Below are 18376 nucleotides of genomic sequence, written 5' to 3'. Positions count from 1 at the left end.
CACATCTTGTCTTTTTACTGGTGCTGACATGACTTAAATGTGTCGCAAGTGCTGTAAAACTCTTAAAAACTATTACAAAACAAAGGTTGCATGTTTCTCTTGAGTAATGACAGACTGTACAGTCCACTCTGGATAATTGTAACTTTCAGTTAATCGCAACATTTCCCAAGAAATGGAATTATATAAAAGTCACTGGTTAATTGCAACAAACTTCGGTTAATCGCAACAATTTTCGCCCTCAAAAGTTGTAAATTCAAGAAATCAATCTAACAAAATATCATGATTAAAGTTCTTCATGGAAGAAATCGTGATAAGTTGAAAAATCGAGAGTGAGCAGGATTTAATGCTACAGTATTGTGTCACCACTTTATTAGAGACAAAAGAGGGGCTTTGCAGTATGGGTTTGTGATGTAATCTGTGGCCATTAGATAGGAGGCGAGGGTGCTGGGCATAGTCTTTACAACAGGTAGACAATGACAGTTGTCAAGAGAGACTGAGCGATATCCTTTGTTTTTGGATTGACAATTGTGCATTGTGATCAATGAGTTTGGTGAGAGCTCTATTGTCTCTCATCACGGCTGAACTATTTGACTCTTACAAATGTTAAGTACAAAAGAGTGAAAGTGAATCCAATCTGAATAAGACGTTGACTTGCATCAAAGCTGCTTTTTCTTGACAAATCTATACAGGGCTGTCATATGTTTGTTTTTTTTATTCAATCATATTGCCCAGTCTGGTGGGCTAAGAACAATGTTCACAACAACTGGTTTGTGTTTACCACTAATGTGTAAAATGTTGCAATAGTAGACTGGACGCTCAGCTTCGGTTAATCGCAACATTTTCGCTGATCCCAAGGTGTTGTGATTATCCGGAGTGGACTGTATTAATACCTGGGTGGGGTCCCTTGACCTAACATGGTGGGCGGAGAGGTCACTTTTGCTGTGTCTTTTATCCCCCTATATCTGTTTTCCCTTCCCATGTTGCTCTCTGTCTTTGTTCAGGATTCAGATAGCTCTGATTTCGTTGTGTCATACAATAAAAATAAATAAGAAAAAAACCCAAACCACTTGAGCTTGTCTATAGCGCAATATCCACTAAACATGCTCAAAGCGCTTAACTTGTATAACGAAACACAACGCTGTTAACGGTCAGGTACTCATTTTACACCCGAGAACGGTAAGATAATGTGAGTAAGGAGCCTTTTCCAAGGACTTAACTATGCGCCACGCGAGGCTCGAACCCAGGACCTGTCATCTGCATTTTTTGCGGCCGCAAATATCAGGGCGATCCGCAAATTTTCGCAAATTTCCCAAAATTGGCAAATCGTGGCAAATTTTGGGAAAATTGGCAAATCGCGTGGCAAATTTTGGGGAAAAAAAAAGAAACGAAAACAAAATTCCGAAAAAATGAGTGCGAAACTTGAGAAATGTTGCAGCTTTGCCTGGGCCCAAACCAAGGGAAGCTACTCTCTATGGATAATGATCCTTTAAAATCTTTGTAAAAACGCTATTCACAGTAATTTCATTAAATTAATAAATTAGCAATGACTATCCCGCACAAATCTTTGGGCCTCTTTTTCGCTCACGAATTGCCCGAATTCGCGTCAAAATATGGGACGAAGCCGTTTCATATATGCTATTTTTAAAAAATGAATTACGACGCTGTTTATCGATGAATATGACTGAAAGTTGGCACACAGTTAGAAAAAAGGTCATTTTAGATTATGTCAAGCGACAAAACTCGTGCGATTAACAGAAGACCGTTAAAAATAGATTTTTACTCTTTGGAGTAAAATATTTCTAAAACTACCGGGCGTGGAGGTTTTGTCGCTGACGAGGAAATACATGAACATTTCTTCTTTTTGGTTCTAAAATTTCATATGAATATGACGAGTACTTTTCCCGTATTTTACAAAACACCATCCTAATTTGCTCTTCAAGTTTCAATCTTTTAATCCACTTATTACGCAAGATACAACCAAAGGTCGAAAAAGCGTCCCATATTTTCGCGATTTTTTCCTCTTTGCGGGTCATCCAAATAAATGACACCTTTGAAACTGCATAACTTGTTTATTTATGAATGGATTTTCAAAATTCAAAAATATTTTTACTCAGTGGAGATAGGGATTTGATTTTAGACAAAATTTTCCTCAAAAAGAGAAGAAAAATTTTTTTTCATAGTCATTGCTAAATAAATGCAGCCTCCTTAAATGTAATAAATTGTCTTTTATATATATATTTTTCTGTATCGCATGTTAATTTTATACTGAAACACTTAGTTCTCCTCGGCAAATTTTTTGGCAAATTTTGGTCTTTTTGGCAAATTTCTTGGCAAATTTTGGGATTTCTTTTGGCAAATTTTAGGTCCCAATTTGGCAAAAAATGCAGATGACAGCCCAGGACCTTCTGATCCGAAAGCGAGTGTCATACCACTAGACCACACATACGATAAAACATAACACTAAAAAGTACAAGCAATTCAAGGACAATATGTTCTATTATTTATTATACAATAGGCCTACATGCAATTTTCAAGATACACCCGATGATATAGAATGTTTCTCCAGGTGCTTAAAGACTTCCATTTTAATTTCCATTAATTGTTCCTCTGTACTATTGTCATCAACTCGAAGACAAGTACTGGGCCACCAATCTCGTCGAGTCATCCAACATTTCTCAACAGCTTGATAAGACCTGGTATGAAAGAGAGAAAGATAAATATATTCATGATTTTAATTTTGGCCTGAAATATTTCTACTTCAAGTATACTAAATTAAAATGATCATATAACGGGAGTGATCTATATTCATGTTTTTGTCCAACCGAGTCATCGATCACATAATATGTTGCTGTCCAACGATTGGATATTTCTTAACATATGTTTTTATTTAATTCTTAAATTGAGTTTTTATATAGCGCAATATCCACTAAACGTGTTCACTGGCCAACAGCAACATTTAACATGTAAAAGGGGACATGATGCCTGCTAGGCGATATTACAATTTTTTCGGACAGAGACAACACTGTTAATGGCCAGGTACTCATTTGGAATGTGAGGAAAGAGCCTTCTCTAAGTTGTGTGCCGAGCGAGGCTCGAACCCAGGACCTTCCAATCTGAAAGCAAGTGTCATATGTAAACAGGCTGGTTTGTTTCTGAAAGTTGTAAACATGCCTATGTGTCAAGTTGAACATAATGACCTATCGTGATGTTAGATATTTCAAAAGCTGTGAACACTTTTCATCACGTAGGTCACTTTGAGCACATTTTGCAATGTGACCAATGACCTCACGCACATGGGAAGGTAATATAGATCATCTCCATTGTCAAAAACTCCTAAAGACTCCTAGGAATATCGTTGAATTACAACAACACTCAAATTTGGCAAAAGTTTTTAAGAAAGGGGTAAAAAAAAAACCCCCAAAGAAGGCAATTTGTTTACATAAAGCAGAACAAAATGAGATCTTTGGATTAGTAGCCAAAGAAATCTATATGGCATCTTTGACTCCGGTAAATGACTCATTTTGCAAAAAAAAAAAAAAAAAATGATATAGAGTGGGGTCAAGGACCACATTAGAGATAATAATCACAAACTGACATTTGCCTTGAGTCCTTGGGTAAGGCGCTAATGTCAATAGGCAATGGCGGATATTATAGGGGCGCACACACATTGGCATCTCACAGGGTATAAAATGGAGATTTTGGTTTTGAAACGCAAGTAAATTGGTGAATTCTTGGAAATGTGATTTTCTCTAAACCCGCCACGGAACAGAGCTATTTTAAAATACAAACATTTATGCATAAATGACATTCGATACTTGGTAATGCCACTTAATTTACTAATATAATATAATCTTTACTGTCAAAAGACTGGATGGTTGGAAAGGGTAAAGGACAATATGAAAGAACTGGGCCTGGAAGAAGGTGATGCTATGAACTGAGATGCATGGAGATGTGGCATTCATTATGATGGCAACCCTGCAACATGTGGGATAAGCTGAAAGAAGAAGAATCTTGATTGTCCAAAAAATGACAATTTGTCATAATTTGGTTTACAATGTTTGAAATAAAGAATGCAATACATAAACAAACATCAAAATGAAGATGACATTACTTAACAGTTCCGAAAACCCATGCATACTCTCTGATACTCACACGCACACCTACACACACACGTCATAAAGTTGACAGTGACAGTGAGGAAGGTATTGTGATTTTCAAATTAAAGAAATTAAGGAGCACGCACCAGCATAAGATAAAGATCTGAACAAGTGTGTATGAAAGGTGCTTGGTCTGGCACCTTTCATACACACTTGCTCAGATCTTTATCTTATTGTGATTTGCTAGTTTAGCAGTTCAAGCCAAGAAAGTTTTCTTTGCTTTCCTAGCACCAGACAAGAAGAAGAAAAAAGACACTTTAACTTACACAGACGTTCTATATTCATCTGTAAGATGCTTTTTGAGCAGCGTCCATGCTTGGAGATCATTTTTGCAGTGGTCAAAATCCAGATAATCAAATAAAACTGAAATAGCTTCCGGGTCTGATGGCTCTGGAGGCAAAAAATAAATGTGTTAATGATAATGATCAATATTCTTATAATTTTCGTTCAGTGTGTTGAATCAGGAATTTGAAATGAGCAGTAGTAGATCAGGAAACTTATACTCTTATACTTATACCCAGATTGTATGTTATCTTGTTTTAGGCTCACATCCAGATATAGATTGACTTCTAAATTATGGGACCACTGCTAAAAAACATTGTGAAGAAGAGAATACCAAACACATAACGTTTTTGGCTCAAAACCCTTCTTCAGCCAACAATAAAGACATAAATACATTACTAAATTCCAGATAGACGATAGAGAAAATTTGTAGGGCTTCTGTGTAGAAAAATCTTGGAAAAATCTTTATAAGAATCAACTAACCAATACCATGTTCAGCCAGAAGATTTCCTTGAAAAGGGGCATCCCTGATAAATATGTAAAAAAAAAAAAAATTGAGCTTTTATATCCACTCAAAGCGCTTTACAAGGGGACCCTGGCCAACAGCAACATTTAACATTTAGGACGAGACATGACACCTGTTAGGCGATGTTACAATTTTTTTGGACAGAGACAACGCTGTTAACGGCCAGGTGCTCATTTTACACCCGAGTACGGGGAGAGAATGTGAATAAAGAACCTTCTCCAAGGACTCAATTATACGCTGAGTGAATGCTCAAACCCAGGACCTTCCCATCTAAAAGCTAGGATACCTCGTTCAAATTTCCATCGCGTTATGTGGTCTTCAGCAAGCAACCTATCCCTAGCTCAATTTGTGGTGCTGCGCGTGGCTGACATCTGGTAGACCTGTAAATGAGCTCTATAAAAATTGACTGAAACTCTTCGACAAACTGAAGATTCTTTATTTTAAAAAAAATAAGGGCATCATTGGAGAGCAGAGTGATAAATACAATATATTAAAATAGTGGGTGTTATTTCTTACTGGAAGTATGACTGCCATAATTTGATGTAGCAGGAATGCTAAATAAGCATGTCATTCATATAGGTAAAGATGACTTCATCAAATTCATATTCCTGCCTCTGGAATTTTTTTGACATAGTCAGAAAAATAATCACCATTATCATCTTTAACTTCTAGCCATGACCAATTGAATTTATTCCTCACATCTTTATCGATGCTCGACAAGTCTGAATTGAATTGCGATCCACGAACAGCTCAGCCATTGTGAGAACATTAGAATAATGTAGCAATGAGCAAACTTGATTTTCAATCAGTAAATGACAGAAAAAAAAAACTTAAATAAATATGACTTCAGGCCAATACACTGAATTATTGTATTGTAGAAGTGAATTATCAAGAAGAAACTTCGGCAGGCGTAGCGGAAAAATTCAAAGAATCGAAATGAAGGTAAATCGCCACAAAACAGCAAGCTCGCTTGGGCTTGAGCAAAACAATGGCAGAAAACGTCCTGATTTGCATGGGAATTAATTAGGCCACTTACCATTGTTCCTTATAATCAGGTACTCAATCAGTGAAGAAACGGTCAACCAGTTTGTTTACAACGTGAGGCAATCGAAATGTGCTTCTAGCAATCTATCCTAACTTTCGATTTGAAGGTGTCTACATAACGAACTTCCGGCATTCGCAATTTACTTAATCATACTTTTGAGACTTGCCAGGTAAATGTGGTCAATTTTGGCTTAGATGAAACTGAAATTTATCGCTCGGTGGCTCAGTTAAAATTGGCTACAGTTGGGATCACGACGGGTTTGGAAAGTGAAAAAATAATTTAACGAAAGATGTGTGAAAATACTCAGGGAAGTGTTCAGACACGCCTTTTATAAAAAGCGTCGCTTAGTCTTGGCAATATATACATCGTTAATTTAAACGGTCCCCATGAGCTATGCGTAGCGCTGTGGAACACTCCTAATTACTTTACCGTCATGGACTACGATTTGTGAATTCTTTCTTTTTTTATTTATTTATTTCTTTCTTTCCTTTTTTTAAATATTTGAATTTGACAAATTGACTGATTTCAGTTAATTGACTGAGAATTTACAGGTCTAATCTGGGTTATTCCAGCTTCCATATCACAACATTCATTTACTGTCGTAGTCAACCATTTGCAAATCATGGCCCCTGACATTGAAATTAGAACAAATGACGAAGTGATAAGAATAAGTCGAGAGGTTTCGGTGACGCGAAACGGCGATGGAGTGTGTGAGTGGTAGACACACCTGAAAACGATAAACATATACGTAACTGTCAATGTCACAGTAAATCATCAGTGGTCGAAATCACCGGGCGCATAAAAAATTCTTTAACTTTAATTGCTTTTTTTTTTTTTTACGCTGGCTGGGTGAAATTATTTTGAACAAACCGTGTTCGGGGTAAAAATTAGTACGAGAAAGGAATGGAATGATAACAAATAATAATAAAGCTGTCATCCGAATTGTTTGCCAAATTGGGACCTAAAATTTGCCAAAATTTGCCCAAAAAACCCCCAAAATTTGCCAAGAAATTTGCCAAAAAGACCAAAATTTGCCGAGAACTAAGCGTTTCAGTAAAAATTAACATGCGATACAGAAAAATATATATAAAAAAGACAATTTGTTACATTTAAGGAGGCTAGCGTTGTTACAAAGATTTTAAAGGATCATTATCCGTAGAGAGTAGCTTCCCTTGGTTTGGGCCCAGGCAAAGATGCAACATTTCTCAAGTTTCGCACTTTTTTTTCGTTATTTTGTTTTCGCTTCTTTTTTTTCTCCCAAAATTTGCCACGTGATTTGCCAATTTTCCAAAAATTTGCCACGATTTGCCAATTTTCCAAAAATTTGCCACGATTTGCCAATTTTGGGAAATTTGCCAAAATTTGCGGATCGGCCTGATATTTGCGGCCGCAAAAAATGCAGATGACAGATAAAGAAAAAATACAGGACACTCAAATGAGTTTGGGAAAATCTTGCATTCGAAACACCCATGCTGTAGTTGTAGTGTATGTACTTACCTAAATGTTTGTAAAGGTCAAAGGCCAGAGGATTGCTTGGATCCAGTCTAATGATGTTCTACAGAAAAAAAAAATAAAATCTAAAACAATCAAACACACATGATTCAATGGCTAAAGGCAATGTTTACTTATTTGCAGGTCTGATAACCCAAATTGTTTGGGCTCGTTATTGATATGGAAATACTCTCAAACCAAAGCAAAATATTGTCCATTAAAACCAATGTTAAATCAAACCCATATATCTCATCTCATGTAGTTCCATATCTGAAGCAGACGTCGGAGGTCATCTTCCGCCAAGCTGATCTATCTCTTGCCAATTCTATTAAAGCAGCGCCACCTTTCTCAGCTTCATCTGTCCAAGTTCTTATCCCTTTCAAATACGTTATTCTTTGTCTTCCTCTTATTCTTTTTCCATTCATCTTTCAAGTCAAGGCGAGTATTTCCAAACCAGGGTGGCGGATAATGTGTCCTAAAAATTCCATTTGGCGTTTGATGATTTTTGTTATCAGTGATCTTTTTCTGTTTGCCATTTCTAAAATTTCTTCATTTCTTTTCCTTTCCATTCATGACACCCTCATCATTCTTCTGTAAAACCACATTTCCACTGCCTCCAGTCTTTTAACCATGGTCTTGTTTAAGGTCCAACTCTCACAACCATATAGCAGCACAGACAGTACATAGCAATCCAGGACTTTGATTTTTGTTTTCATGCTAATATTCCTGTTTTTCATAGTTGTATGCAGCTGGTTGAATGCATTCTTCGCCATACCTATTCTTTTCTTTATTTCACAATCTGATTTTCCATTGGATGTTACATTGAAGCCTAAATATTTGAAACATTCAACTTGTATTGTTTGTCCTCTGCTTGTTATTACACAGGCTGGTGGGTTATTATTTTTAGATACCGTCATACATTCTGTTTTAGATATATTCAGTTCCAGTCCCATATTTTCACTACTCCTGACTACAACATCCAGTAATTCTTGTAGTTCATGTTCAGATTCTGCCAGTAGAACCGTATCATCTGCATACCTCAGATTTGTTACATTCTTTCCTCTAATACACACCCCCTTCTTATGTTCGATATCTCTTAATATCATTTCACTATAGAGCTTGAATAAATCTGGAGACAAAACACACCCCTGCCTAACTCCTCTTCTAATAGGTGTAAAACTGCTTAGTTCGTTGTCAACACGCATTGCTGCTTCTTGTTCCCAGTACAAATTCCGTAATATTCTTAAATCTTTACCATCAATGTCCAAGGATGATAGAATTTTGAATAGTTTTTCGTGTTGTACTTTATCAAAGGCTTTTGAATAGTCGATGAAACACATATACAGATCTTTATTTACTTCAATACACCCATATATCAGACCTGTATAAATGTGCACCTAGCCGAAAGCCCGTCTAATTAATACAAAAGTGCACTCATAAATTTATTCTCAATAAGCATAATTTATTATGCCTGTGTGAAATTTTCTTCTTTTGATTGATGATCATTACCTAGAGACAAATATTTTTAATCGATATTTTTTAGATCATCTCTGTCCTCCATTTGGAATTTAGTAATGTATTTATGTCTTTATTGTTTTTAGTTGTTGGCTGGAAGAAGGGTTTTGAGTCCAAAACATTCCGTGTTTGGTGTTTTGTTCTTTTTTGAAGCTGTTATATACATTTTTGTTTATTACTTTTTACAGTCCACAGCTTCTAGCAGCCTAGTGTCACTAGTAAATTCAAACCTGGTGCAGACTTGCCAAATTGAAAACTTCAAATTTAGTAATTTTAATGTCAATTTTGAGTAATTTGACAAGGAAATTCGTAATTTCTGAAATTGTGTATGAACAACCACAATATTATTATTATTATTATTATTGTTATTATCATCATTAACATAGTAGTAGTGGTAGTAGTAGTAGTAGTAGTAGTAGTAGTAGTAGTAGTAGTAGTAGTAGTAGTAGTAGTAGTAGTAGTAGTAGTAGTAGTAGTAGTAGTAGTAGTAGTAGTAGTAGTAGTATTAGTAGTTGTTCTTCTTCTTATTATTATTATTATTTTTACTAAGAATTAAAAATTCGTAATTTTCCATAAAATTTCGTATTTGGCCATGAAATTTGTCTACAATTCGTAAAATTACGAAAAATTCGTAAGATTCGGCATGTATGCTGGTGTAGAAAAGTGTAAACTGTGCAACTTACTTTTAAGCTTTCCAATTTCACATCGTTCTCTCCATTATGTCTCATCTCAAACCTGTAACAATATCGATGTGCATTCAGGTTGTCTTGATTCTGCTGCTTGTAATCTTTCAACCACGACCGTGCATTTTCCAAATCATCTTTAAACTCGTGTATCTGTCATTCAAACAAAGATATGAAACACCCTGATTGTTTGTTTGTTTTATTTTTGTTTTTAAGGGTTTTACGGCGCTTGCAATACACTATTAAGGTCATATCAGCGCCAGTAAAAAGGAAGAGAATCGGATAGTAAATAGTTCTAGAATTACTATTAAAGCACCCAAGAAAAGGGAAGACAAAAAGGAATTTGTTCAAATAGGAAACATGTAGATTCCAAGACCACACTATCAAAATACTTAATTTGAGATCACCTAAAAGTCTCATCCATACACAAGCACAGGTCCCCACTAAGAGGAATACACTCAAAAGTTTACAAATCATATAATACTAATAACAGTACATAACAGAGAGATGATTTACAAGGTAAAAAATATCATCTCCCAAAACTAACTATACATTTGACTGTTTCCCTCTCAGCCAGGGTATCCGACCAGGACCAGGACAAAACCAAGAAATCTCATTCCAAGACAAAGACTGAAAGTATGTTGGAAAACAGATACAGGGAGATAGAAGACACAGTAAGTGCCCTGCCCACTATGGGAGATCAGAAACCCCACCCAGAAATACCATGGTTAAGCAGTCACAAAAAATATTAGAAAATCTAACGACCCAAAGGGTATTCGGTTAACATTGGACTCAACCGGGCACTCCCTGGCAATGATGGGATGTAACAATAACATAAAGACGATTCAGACATTGTGTAAGTTTCGATATTCATTCTGAAAGTGAAAGTGATAGGAGCAGCTACTGATGTCATTAACAACAATGAATAGAGTAGAGAAGTGCCAGAGAACAAAATAGATGGAATGAAGTTGACGTCACTCAGGTCTTTGTTATTGCTTTTTGCCATCTGCATTTATGAGTAATTCTCACCAAACTGTATTAACCAGACTATAAACATTCAAGGTTACACATAGTTTTGTATATACTATCTATAGACAAAAAAAACTTTTGAGGAATGAGAATTGAACCAAAGACACAATTGGTATGGCACCCCCCCCCCCCTTCCTTGTCTAGCCTTTTATACCAAGGTTTTCATTCATTGACAAGAATAAATCTACCAGGGTGGCCAACTTTTCAGAAACTGAATTAGGGAAAATTTTTGGTTACCGCACAATAATGTTAAGAGTGAAGTAATACACAGCCTAATACTAATTTAATACTTTACAAAGAATGAAAATGAAAACAGACATTAAGTTGACATACCTGTAAACCTTGGAAGTGAAAGGGGTAACTTTTGACATATGTATCCTCTATCCAAGCTTAGGAGGTGCATTATGCTCTCTATTGAATTTGGTGCAGAAGTCACAGCCTCTATTCTATTAATAAATATGACTTGACAATTTAAAACTAAAAAACTACACACACATTGAAACCACAGCATCACTCCAATACTTTTTACACTATGTACACGATAACAGGCTTTGTTTACTGCTATTATTTGCCGTCTGAATGCAAGCTATCCATGGTGGATCTCTTGCATTTTTGCAAGAACTTGTCAGTCAATTGGACAGGTGGCATGCTTGATGAGGAGACCCTAACTTTATTAACTAAAAGACTGTTTAGAGTGGCATTGCTCAACTGAGATCTGCTTTCAGTTCTATTCTTCCTAACCAAACTAAATATCTTCTCTGATGCTGCATTACTGTGAGGAATTGAAAGAACACTCAGGGCTAGCTGTCCCAGGTTCTGGTAAGGCCTACTTCCATCTAGTGGACATATGTAGTGATGGAGCTGGTGCCATTGTCTATCACATCTTGGCTCATTCAGCACTGAAGCATTAAGTGGAGCTGATTGGAAGTTTGTAAACTCAGAGTGCAGTACATCCATTGAGCATTTGAGAGAGGCAGGGATTTTCTTGTAAAAGTAGAGTACATCCGAGAGGGAATGCTCTGCCCTCTTATGGATATCCACAAATTTGGCATGGACAAGGGTGTCTGTATTTAATGGAAAATTATTCTTCATGTACTTCAAAGCAGCAATGTAGGATGATTTTATGTTACTGATGATTTCACTTCTTGACTGAGCCTTCAAATCACTTATGAATCTGGAAGGAATTTCACCAATGTATAGGTCTTTGTCATGAATATGATTAGCTTCTGCCTCAAAATCAATACTGGTCAGGTGAGAAGACTTTGCACTGATAACTTTGGGCTTGATGAACTTAGTAAGTAATTCACGGAACAGTGCTAAATACAGATCATTGAGTTTGTGTATTTGTGGTTCTTCTTTTTGTAAACATTTGTTAAATTTATCAAACAAAGGCATGATCCACAGTAAGAAGGAACAGTAGGTTAGTGCTCTCTTTGATTTCAGAGTTGAAACAAGCCTATCAAGTCTTGAGGACTGAGATTGAGAATTATGTTGAGAAGACTGAGCAATGGCTGATGTCCCTGGTTTACTAATACTAAACATTTGATTGACAACTTGCTCAGAAAACATCTTGGGGTTTTTTGGATAATTCTTTTTTCTTTGCAAGTGCATCTTCTTCAGACTTTAGTCTCTTCAGGTAATCCAACAAAGATTGCCACAACTCTACAAGCCTTTCCAGTGATGTTGTCAAGCATAACCATCTTGTTGGACAGTGCTTTAATATTTTTTTTGTTTCATCATTGTACAGCATTTGGACTTTATTGAATTCAACAACTCTTTTTTCAGAATGATGAAAAAAAATAATACACGTCTGATAACAATTCATCCACTTTCACAGGCAACTGGCTTATGGCTTTCTTGACTGACAAATTAATGAAATGGCAGCCACAACCCAGGCTTATCAGATTTGGTTGCTCTTTCTTCAGTAGCACACTGACATCTCCTTTTGAGCCAACCATAACATTTGCGTTATCAGACATAAAAGACATGCAATTTACTATGGGAATCTTGTACTTTTGCAGCTCATCAAGCATCAACTTAGTGATGTTTACTGCCATTGATGACTCTTCTAAGGCTGGAACAGACAGTAGTTCGGTCACAACTTCTTCACGTTCCGTACAATAAATTGTGACAACAATGGGATAAAGTTTGTTGTGATTGTCACTGCTTCCATCAGTTCCTAGACCAAAAGGGAAAAGTTTCATTTTCTCAACCAACTCCGACGTAACTTCTTTACTAATACAATCAGCTATGGACTTGGTTTTTGTCTTTCCACAGGAAAATTTTTTGGCTATTTCAGAATCTGGACACATCTGTCTCAACACCTTTCCAAAATCATCACTGATTCTTAATGGCAGGGATTTTTGTATAATAAACTGGGTCCACAAAACCTCAGCTCTGATGGTGCTCATGTCATCTAATTTCCCAAAAAATGAAGTGACTGGCTGAATTGCTTTGCCTTCCTTCAGCGCAATTTGGTGTTTCTGTCCACCAGTGTGCTTTTTAATATCATCTTTCCCACCACTCCCAACACTGATATCAACATTACACACGCTACAGAAACCAAAAGTGTCACCTTTGTTTGACGTTTTAATGAATGGAAACTCTTTCATATGATTTGCATTTAACTTCGTTAAAGGTTTTGTCTTTTTGGGTGGTGGGTGTTCAAGTTTGTCTAGATCTAGATCTACATCTGAAGGCTGGGATCTTTTTTTCAAAAATTTATCCATTATAGTATCTGATCAAATTCCACAAGCATTTATTCAAATACTATTTATAAAATGTTCAAAATACAAACTCCTCCTGAATTGCTAGTGAAAGAAAAAAGAAAGTCTCAATTTTCATCCTAGTGCTTATTATCAGTAGATCTCTAGATTCTCGATCGCCATAACTCGATCTAGAATATCTAGACTAGTCTATCTAGATCTAGATATATTTAGTTAGACACGTATTTAAGTAGATGTACCAGTGGCCAAAAATGAATCTAAAAGTCACATCAGATAACAGACGATAGATGAATCACGCAGTTTTCAAGAAAAATCCATTGGGAAACACAAAACACTAAGCAAGGATCGTCAACGAAGTTAAATATGACAGCAAATGCGCAAAGGCGGCAATGTAATGTCAACAAGAACAAAGAAGAATCAACACTCCACTTTCGGGAGATAAAAACGAGCAACTCAAATTTGAACACCAAGTATGTCCGTATCGAAGGAAAAAGTCGAGTAGCTAGATTTAAAATTTGATTATTATAATAATAGAGTATAGAGCATAATCGATACCCAGAAGACGATCGACGCTACACACGATTACTAGGCAAAGAGTACTGAAAAAAATCCGTACAGATTTTCATTCGCAATTCGTATTTTTTTACGATGGGTTTTTTTCGGGAAAAAAAACGCAGTTTCGGGACATCGGGAACGGTGGATCCATTTAGGGAATTTCCCGAAATAATCGGGAAGGTTGGCCACTCTGAATCTACGCTTTCCTGAGCTTTTTAAAAATATATAGAGCAATATCCACTAAACGTGCTCAAAGTGTTTTACAAAGGGTCAACAGCATGTAAGACAAGACATGATGCCTGTTAGGCGATATAACAATTTTTTTCCGACAGAGACAACACCGTTAACGGCCAGGTACTCATTTTACACCTGAGTACAGTGAGAGAATGTGAGGAAAGAGCTTTTTCCAAGGACTCAACTATGCGGCCAAACTTGGGATTCAAACCCAGGACCTTCCAATCTGAAGGCGAGTGTCATAACATTAGACCACATAGCCGCTTTTGTAGATTCCACGACAAAAATATTACACAGATCTCCTCCACCTCCAACCAACACCGTTATCATTTTAAAAATAAAATAAAGAATGAAAATCTTTACCTCAACAACTTTGACGATAAAAATGTCCCAAACACCTGGAACTCCTCTAATATAAGACATGTTGTAGACGGCATTCTCAGCTTTTGCATCGGACGTCTGGTGCACGCTCCCTTGACTCAGTTGCGATGAAATGAAATCTAAAGCTTTTTTTCAAATGATTAGAAACCAAAACTTTGTTGAATCAATGATTTTACAGCATGAGAAAAAAATAGTGACATCACATAATTTTTTTACTTAGATCTAATAGTTTTATGAATAGAACTTTTAAACGTATACTTAGCCTATATATCTAATTTGTGTGGCTGGCTGAGAACACACTGAAAAACGCACACGTTTCATAAATTGAGTTATATATGCAGTGGTGTAGACCACATCTTTTTGTTCATTTATCGCTTTAAATTTTCTTTCTATGTCTATAAGAACCCAAGTTATGAATTTTTTTCTGAATAAAATTTGTTGCTATGGGAAACACTTTCTCTTCGATTTTGGCTCATATCTCGAATCGAAGCTTGCCGCGTCCTCCCGGGTTTTCCCAGCCAGCCTCACATTTGTGTAATTGTTAAGTGTAGCATGTATGATTTCCTCTCTTCCCAATGTTCGCCTAAGGCTACAGCAAAGCAGGGTTGGCGCGATATAAATATATTTTAATTATATTATTATTATCATTAGAAATCATATTTTTTTAAAACATATTTGACAAGGTAACTGCACATCACATGCTGTGAATATTATCAAACTTTAGCTTTTATAAAGCACAAAATCCACTGAACGCAGTCAAAGCATTTACAAGGGGTTCCTAACCAACAACAACGCGGCTATGTGGTCTTGTGGTATGACACTTGCTTTCGGATCATAAGGTCCTGGGCTCGAGCCTCGCTCAGCACATAGTTGAGTCCTTGAAAAAGACTCTTTACTCACATTCTCTCATCATACTCAGGTGTAAAATGAGTACCTGGCCGTCAACAGTGGTCTCTGTCGGAAAAATGGTAATATCGCCTAACAGGAGTCAATTCTCATTCTACATGTTACATGTTGCTGGTGGTCAGGTCCCTATGTAAAGCGCTTTGACCATATTTAGTGGATATTGCACTATATTTAAGCTCAAGTTTGTTTTTTAGTTTTTGTTCTTTTAACACTTAAAATGTAGAACGAGGCATGACGTCTAATTAGGCTACATTACAATTCTTTTTTGGACATAGAGATAAACATAGTGTTTGAGACCCCTAGTTTACAGTGCAGTGCCACGTTATAATCCTGTGCGGCTCTGTTGTCTAGTGGTATGACACTCGCCTTCAGGTTGGAAGGTCCTAGGTTCGAGTCCCGAGCGGTGCATAGTTGAGTACTCGGAAAGGCTCTTTACTCACAAATTCTTTCACCATACTCAGGTATAAAATGAGTATCTGGCAGTTGACAGCATTGTCTCTTGTCCGAATTTTTTTTTTTTTTAAATCATCTTACAGACAGTCTTGTCGTAAATGTTAAATCTTTCTGTTGGCTAGGGACCCCTTGTAAAGCTATCTACTCGTAGCATGTTTAGTGGATATTGCGCTGTATAAAAGCTCAAGTTTGTCTGTTTTTAAAAATAAATTCTAGTAATATTTTTACCTGTTTCAATATCATCCGTGTCTTTTTCAGCAATCTCTGCCTTCCAAAGTAAATAATAAATCAAACCAATATAGGATTGAAAAATAATCTTTAAGTAATCCATCCTTGTGGTTTGTCGTCTCTCTTCTAACTCGCCGAAATCCTGGTTTTAAAAAAAGAATAAAGAACACATTCACTTCTTGCGGCTATGTGGTCTTGTGGTATGACATCCGCTTTCAGATCGGAAAGTCCTGTGGTCGAGCCTCATTCGCCGCATAGTTGAGTCCTTGGAAAAGACTCTTTGCTCATATTTTCTCACTGCACTCAGGTGCAAAATGAGTATCTGGCCATTAACCTTATTCCTATTCCAATTTTCATAGTCCTGTTCATATCCCATGGGGTGGTTTTACACCCCTACTCCATGATAAGAAAAAATGCGAGTTACCCTATTCCTATCTCATGGGGTGGCTTTAGTAAAATATGAAAAGAGCTACTTGATACTACTGCTACTACTACTGCTACTACTACTACTACTACTACTACTGCTACTACTACTACTATTAATATAATAATAATAATAATAATAATAATAATAATAATAATAATAATAATAATAATAATAATAATAATATTAATAATAATACAACTACTACTACTACTACTACTACTACTACTACTACTACTACTACTACTACTACTACTACTACTACTATTAATATAATAATAATAATAATGATAATAATAATAATAATAATAATAATAATAATAATAATAATAATAATAATAATAATAATACAATACTACTGCTACTACTACTACTACTACTACTACTACTACTACTACTACTACTACTACTACTACTACTACTACTACTACTACTACTACTAATAATAATAATAATAATAATAATAATAATAATAATAATATTAATAATATTAATAATATATTAATATAATATCAAAACAGGTTTATGAAAGCATTGCCTATTTATTGATTGTTTATAATGTAGGCATTTTATTTAATTGCCTCATGTTTTCTATATACATATGATGGGTTGTAAAACAATCCCTTTGGATTTGAATAGGTGTAGTCTCATATTTTCCCTTTGTAAGGTAGGGGGTGTAAAACCACCCCACAGGATTCAAATAGGAATATTCTATTTTTTTTCTCTTTATTCTCATGGGGTGGTTTTACACTCCATCGGATAGAAATAGGGTATGAGACATTTTATACCTATATAACTCAAAATATATTGTACACGGTGGAAAATAGCTTGCATTTTAGTTGTAGAGTACATTGCTCTCACCGACAGTCGGTCACGAGGTCATACTACCTGGTGAGCAGGGGTCAACGAGCTACTGCCAGTACCGTCAAAATTCCATCAAAATGATCAAATGTAATCATTTGTAATTCATTTGCGTTATAATCTTTAACTATTGTTATGTATTATATTATTTCTCTGACACTTCATCTTTATTCTCATATGATTTCTGTTTCTATGGGATAGATGTACGTCAAGTTACAATGAAAACAAAAGACCTCACATTTCAAATACTCATAAGTACACATAGACTAAATTGAATCAAGAAATAACACATTTATACAAACACCTTGCCCCTATAAATCCATACATAATACAGGGATAATACTGAACTTTTCACCCTACAAAAATCTTCAGTGCGATTTTTCTGAAACTCATGCAATGTGGTTTTGATTAACAACTTGTCAGGTCCAATTCCCCACCAACCAGTAGAATAACAAGTCTCTTCACAGTGCTGACCACTGTTATCATACTAAAATCTGAGAAAGTCATCAAGTAATCATCACGATACTTCACACTGTTGGTAACAACACAAATAATACGATGCAGGCAATGTTATAGCCATATTTCTGTCATACTCTGAAAAAAATGCCATTTTAACAAATTTGGCCAGAAAACTTGTCCTTCAAATATTGATCAACTAAAATAACCCTCACGTTGTCAAAAACTCTCAAACCTGAGACTTCCTTGCGGTTTTAAGTTTGAGAGTTTTAGTTAAGATGAAGTCTCAGGTTTTAGAGTTTTTGACAAGATGAGGATCATTTTATTCGATTGATATTCATTGAAGAACGAGTTTTCTGGCCAAAATTTAATTATTTTTCACAGAGTACAGAAGAGTTGAAGAGATGCAAACATTAAGAACATC

At 35.9% G+C, this 18376-nt stretch overlaps 1 protein-coding gene and 1 pseudogene across 1 annotated transcript in view; both read right to left on the bottom strand.

The window, feature by feature from the left end:
* Window positions 1-2487: 2487 nt before the first annotated feature.
* LOC144963266 (TATA box-binding protein-associated factor RNA polymerase I subunit A-like) overlaps window positions 2488-18376 on the bottom strand; it is a 105553-nt gene continuing 89664 nt past the window's right edge. The window contains exons 2-7 of the mRNA XM_078897138.1: window positions 16212-16353; window positions 14607-14749; window positions 9700-9852; window positions 7508-7565; window positions 4424-4547; window positions 2488-2693 (exon numbers count right to left, since the gene is read on the bottom strand). Of these exons, the coding sequence (XP_078753264.1) occupies window positions 2531-2693; window positions 4424-4547; window positions 7508-7565; window positions 9700-9852; window positions 14607-14749; window positions 16212-16314 (744 nt within the window). The 5' untranslated portion in view covers window positions 16315-16353 and the 3' untranslated portion in view covers window positions 2488-2530. The remainder of the gene's footprint in view (window positions 2694-4423; window positions 4548-7507; window positions 7566-9699; window positions 9853-14606; window positions 14750-16211; window positions 16354-18376) is intronic.
* On the bottom strand, window positions 10923-13457 carry LOC144963503 (uncharacterized; annotated as a pseudogene).

The sequence above is a fragment of the Berghia stephanieae genome, chromosome 1 (assembly GCF_034508935.2).
Source record: "Berghia stephanieae isolate SIO BIC M18660-M18661 chromosome 1, UCSD_Bste_1.3, whole genome shotgun sequence".
NCBI classification, from domain to species: Eukaryota; Metazoa; Mollusca; class Gastropoda; order Nudibranchia; family Aeolidiidae; genus Berghia; species Berghia stephanieae.
Note: the sequence above shows the minus strand (reverse complement) of the source record. Positions and strands in the feature narration are given on the sequence as shown.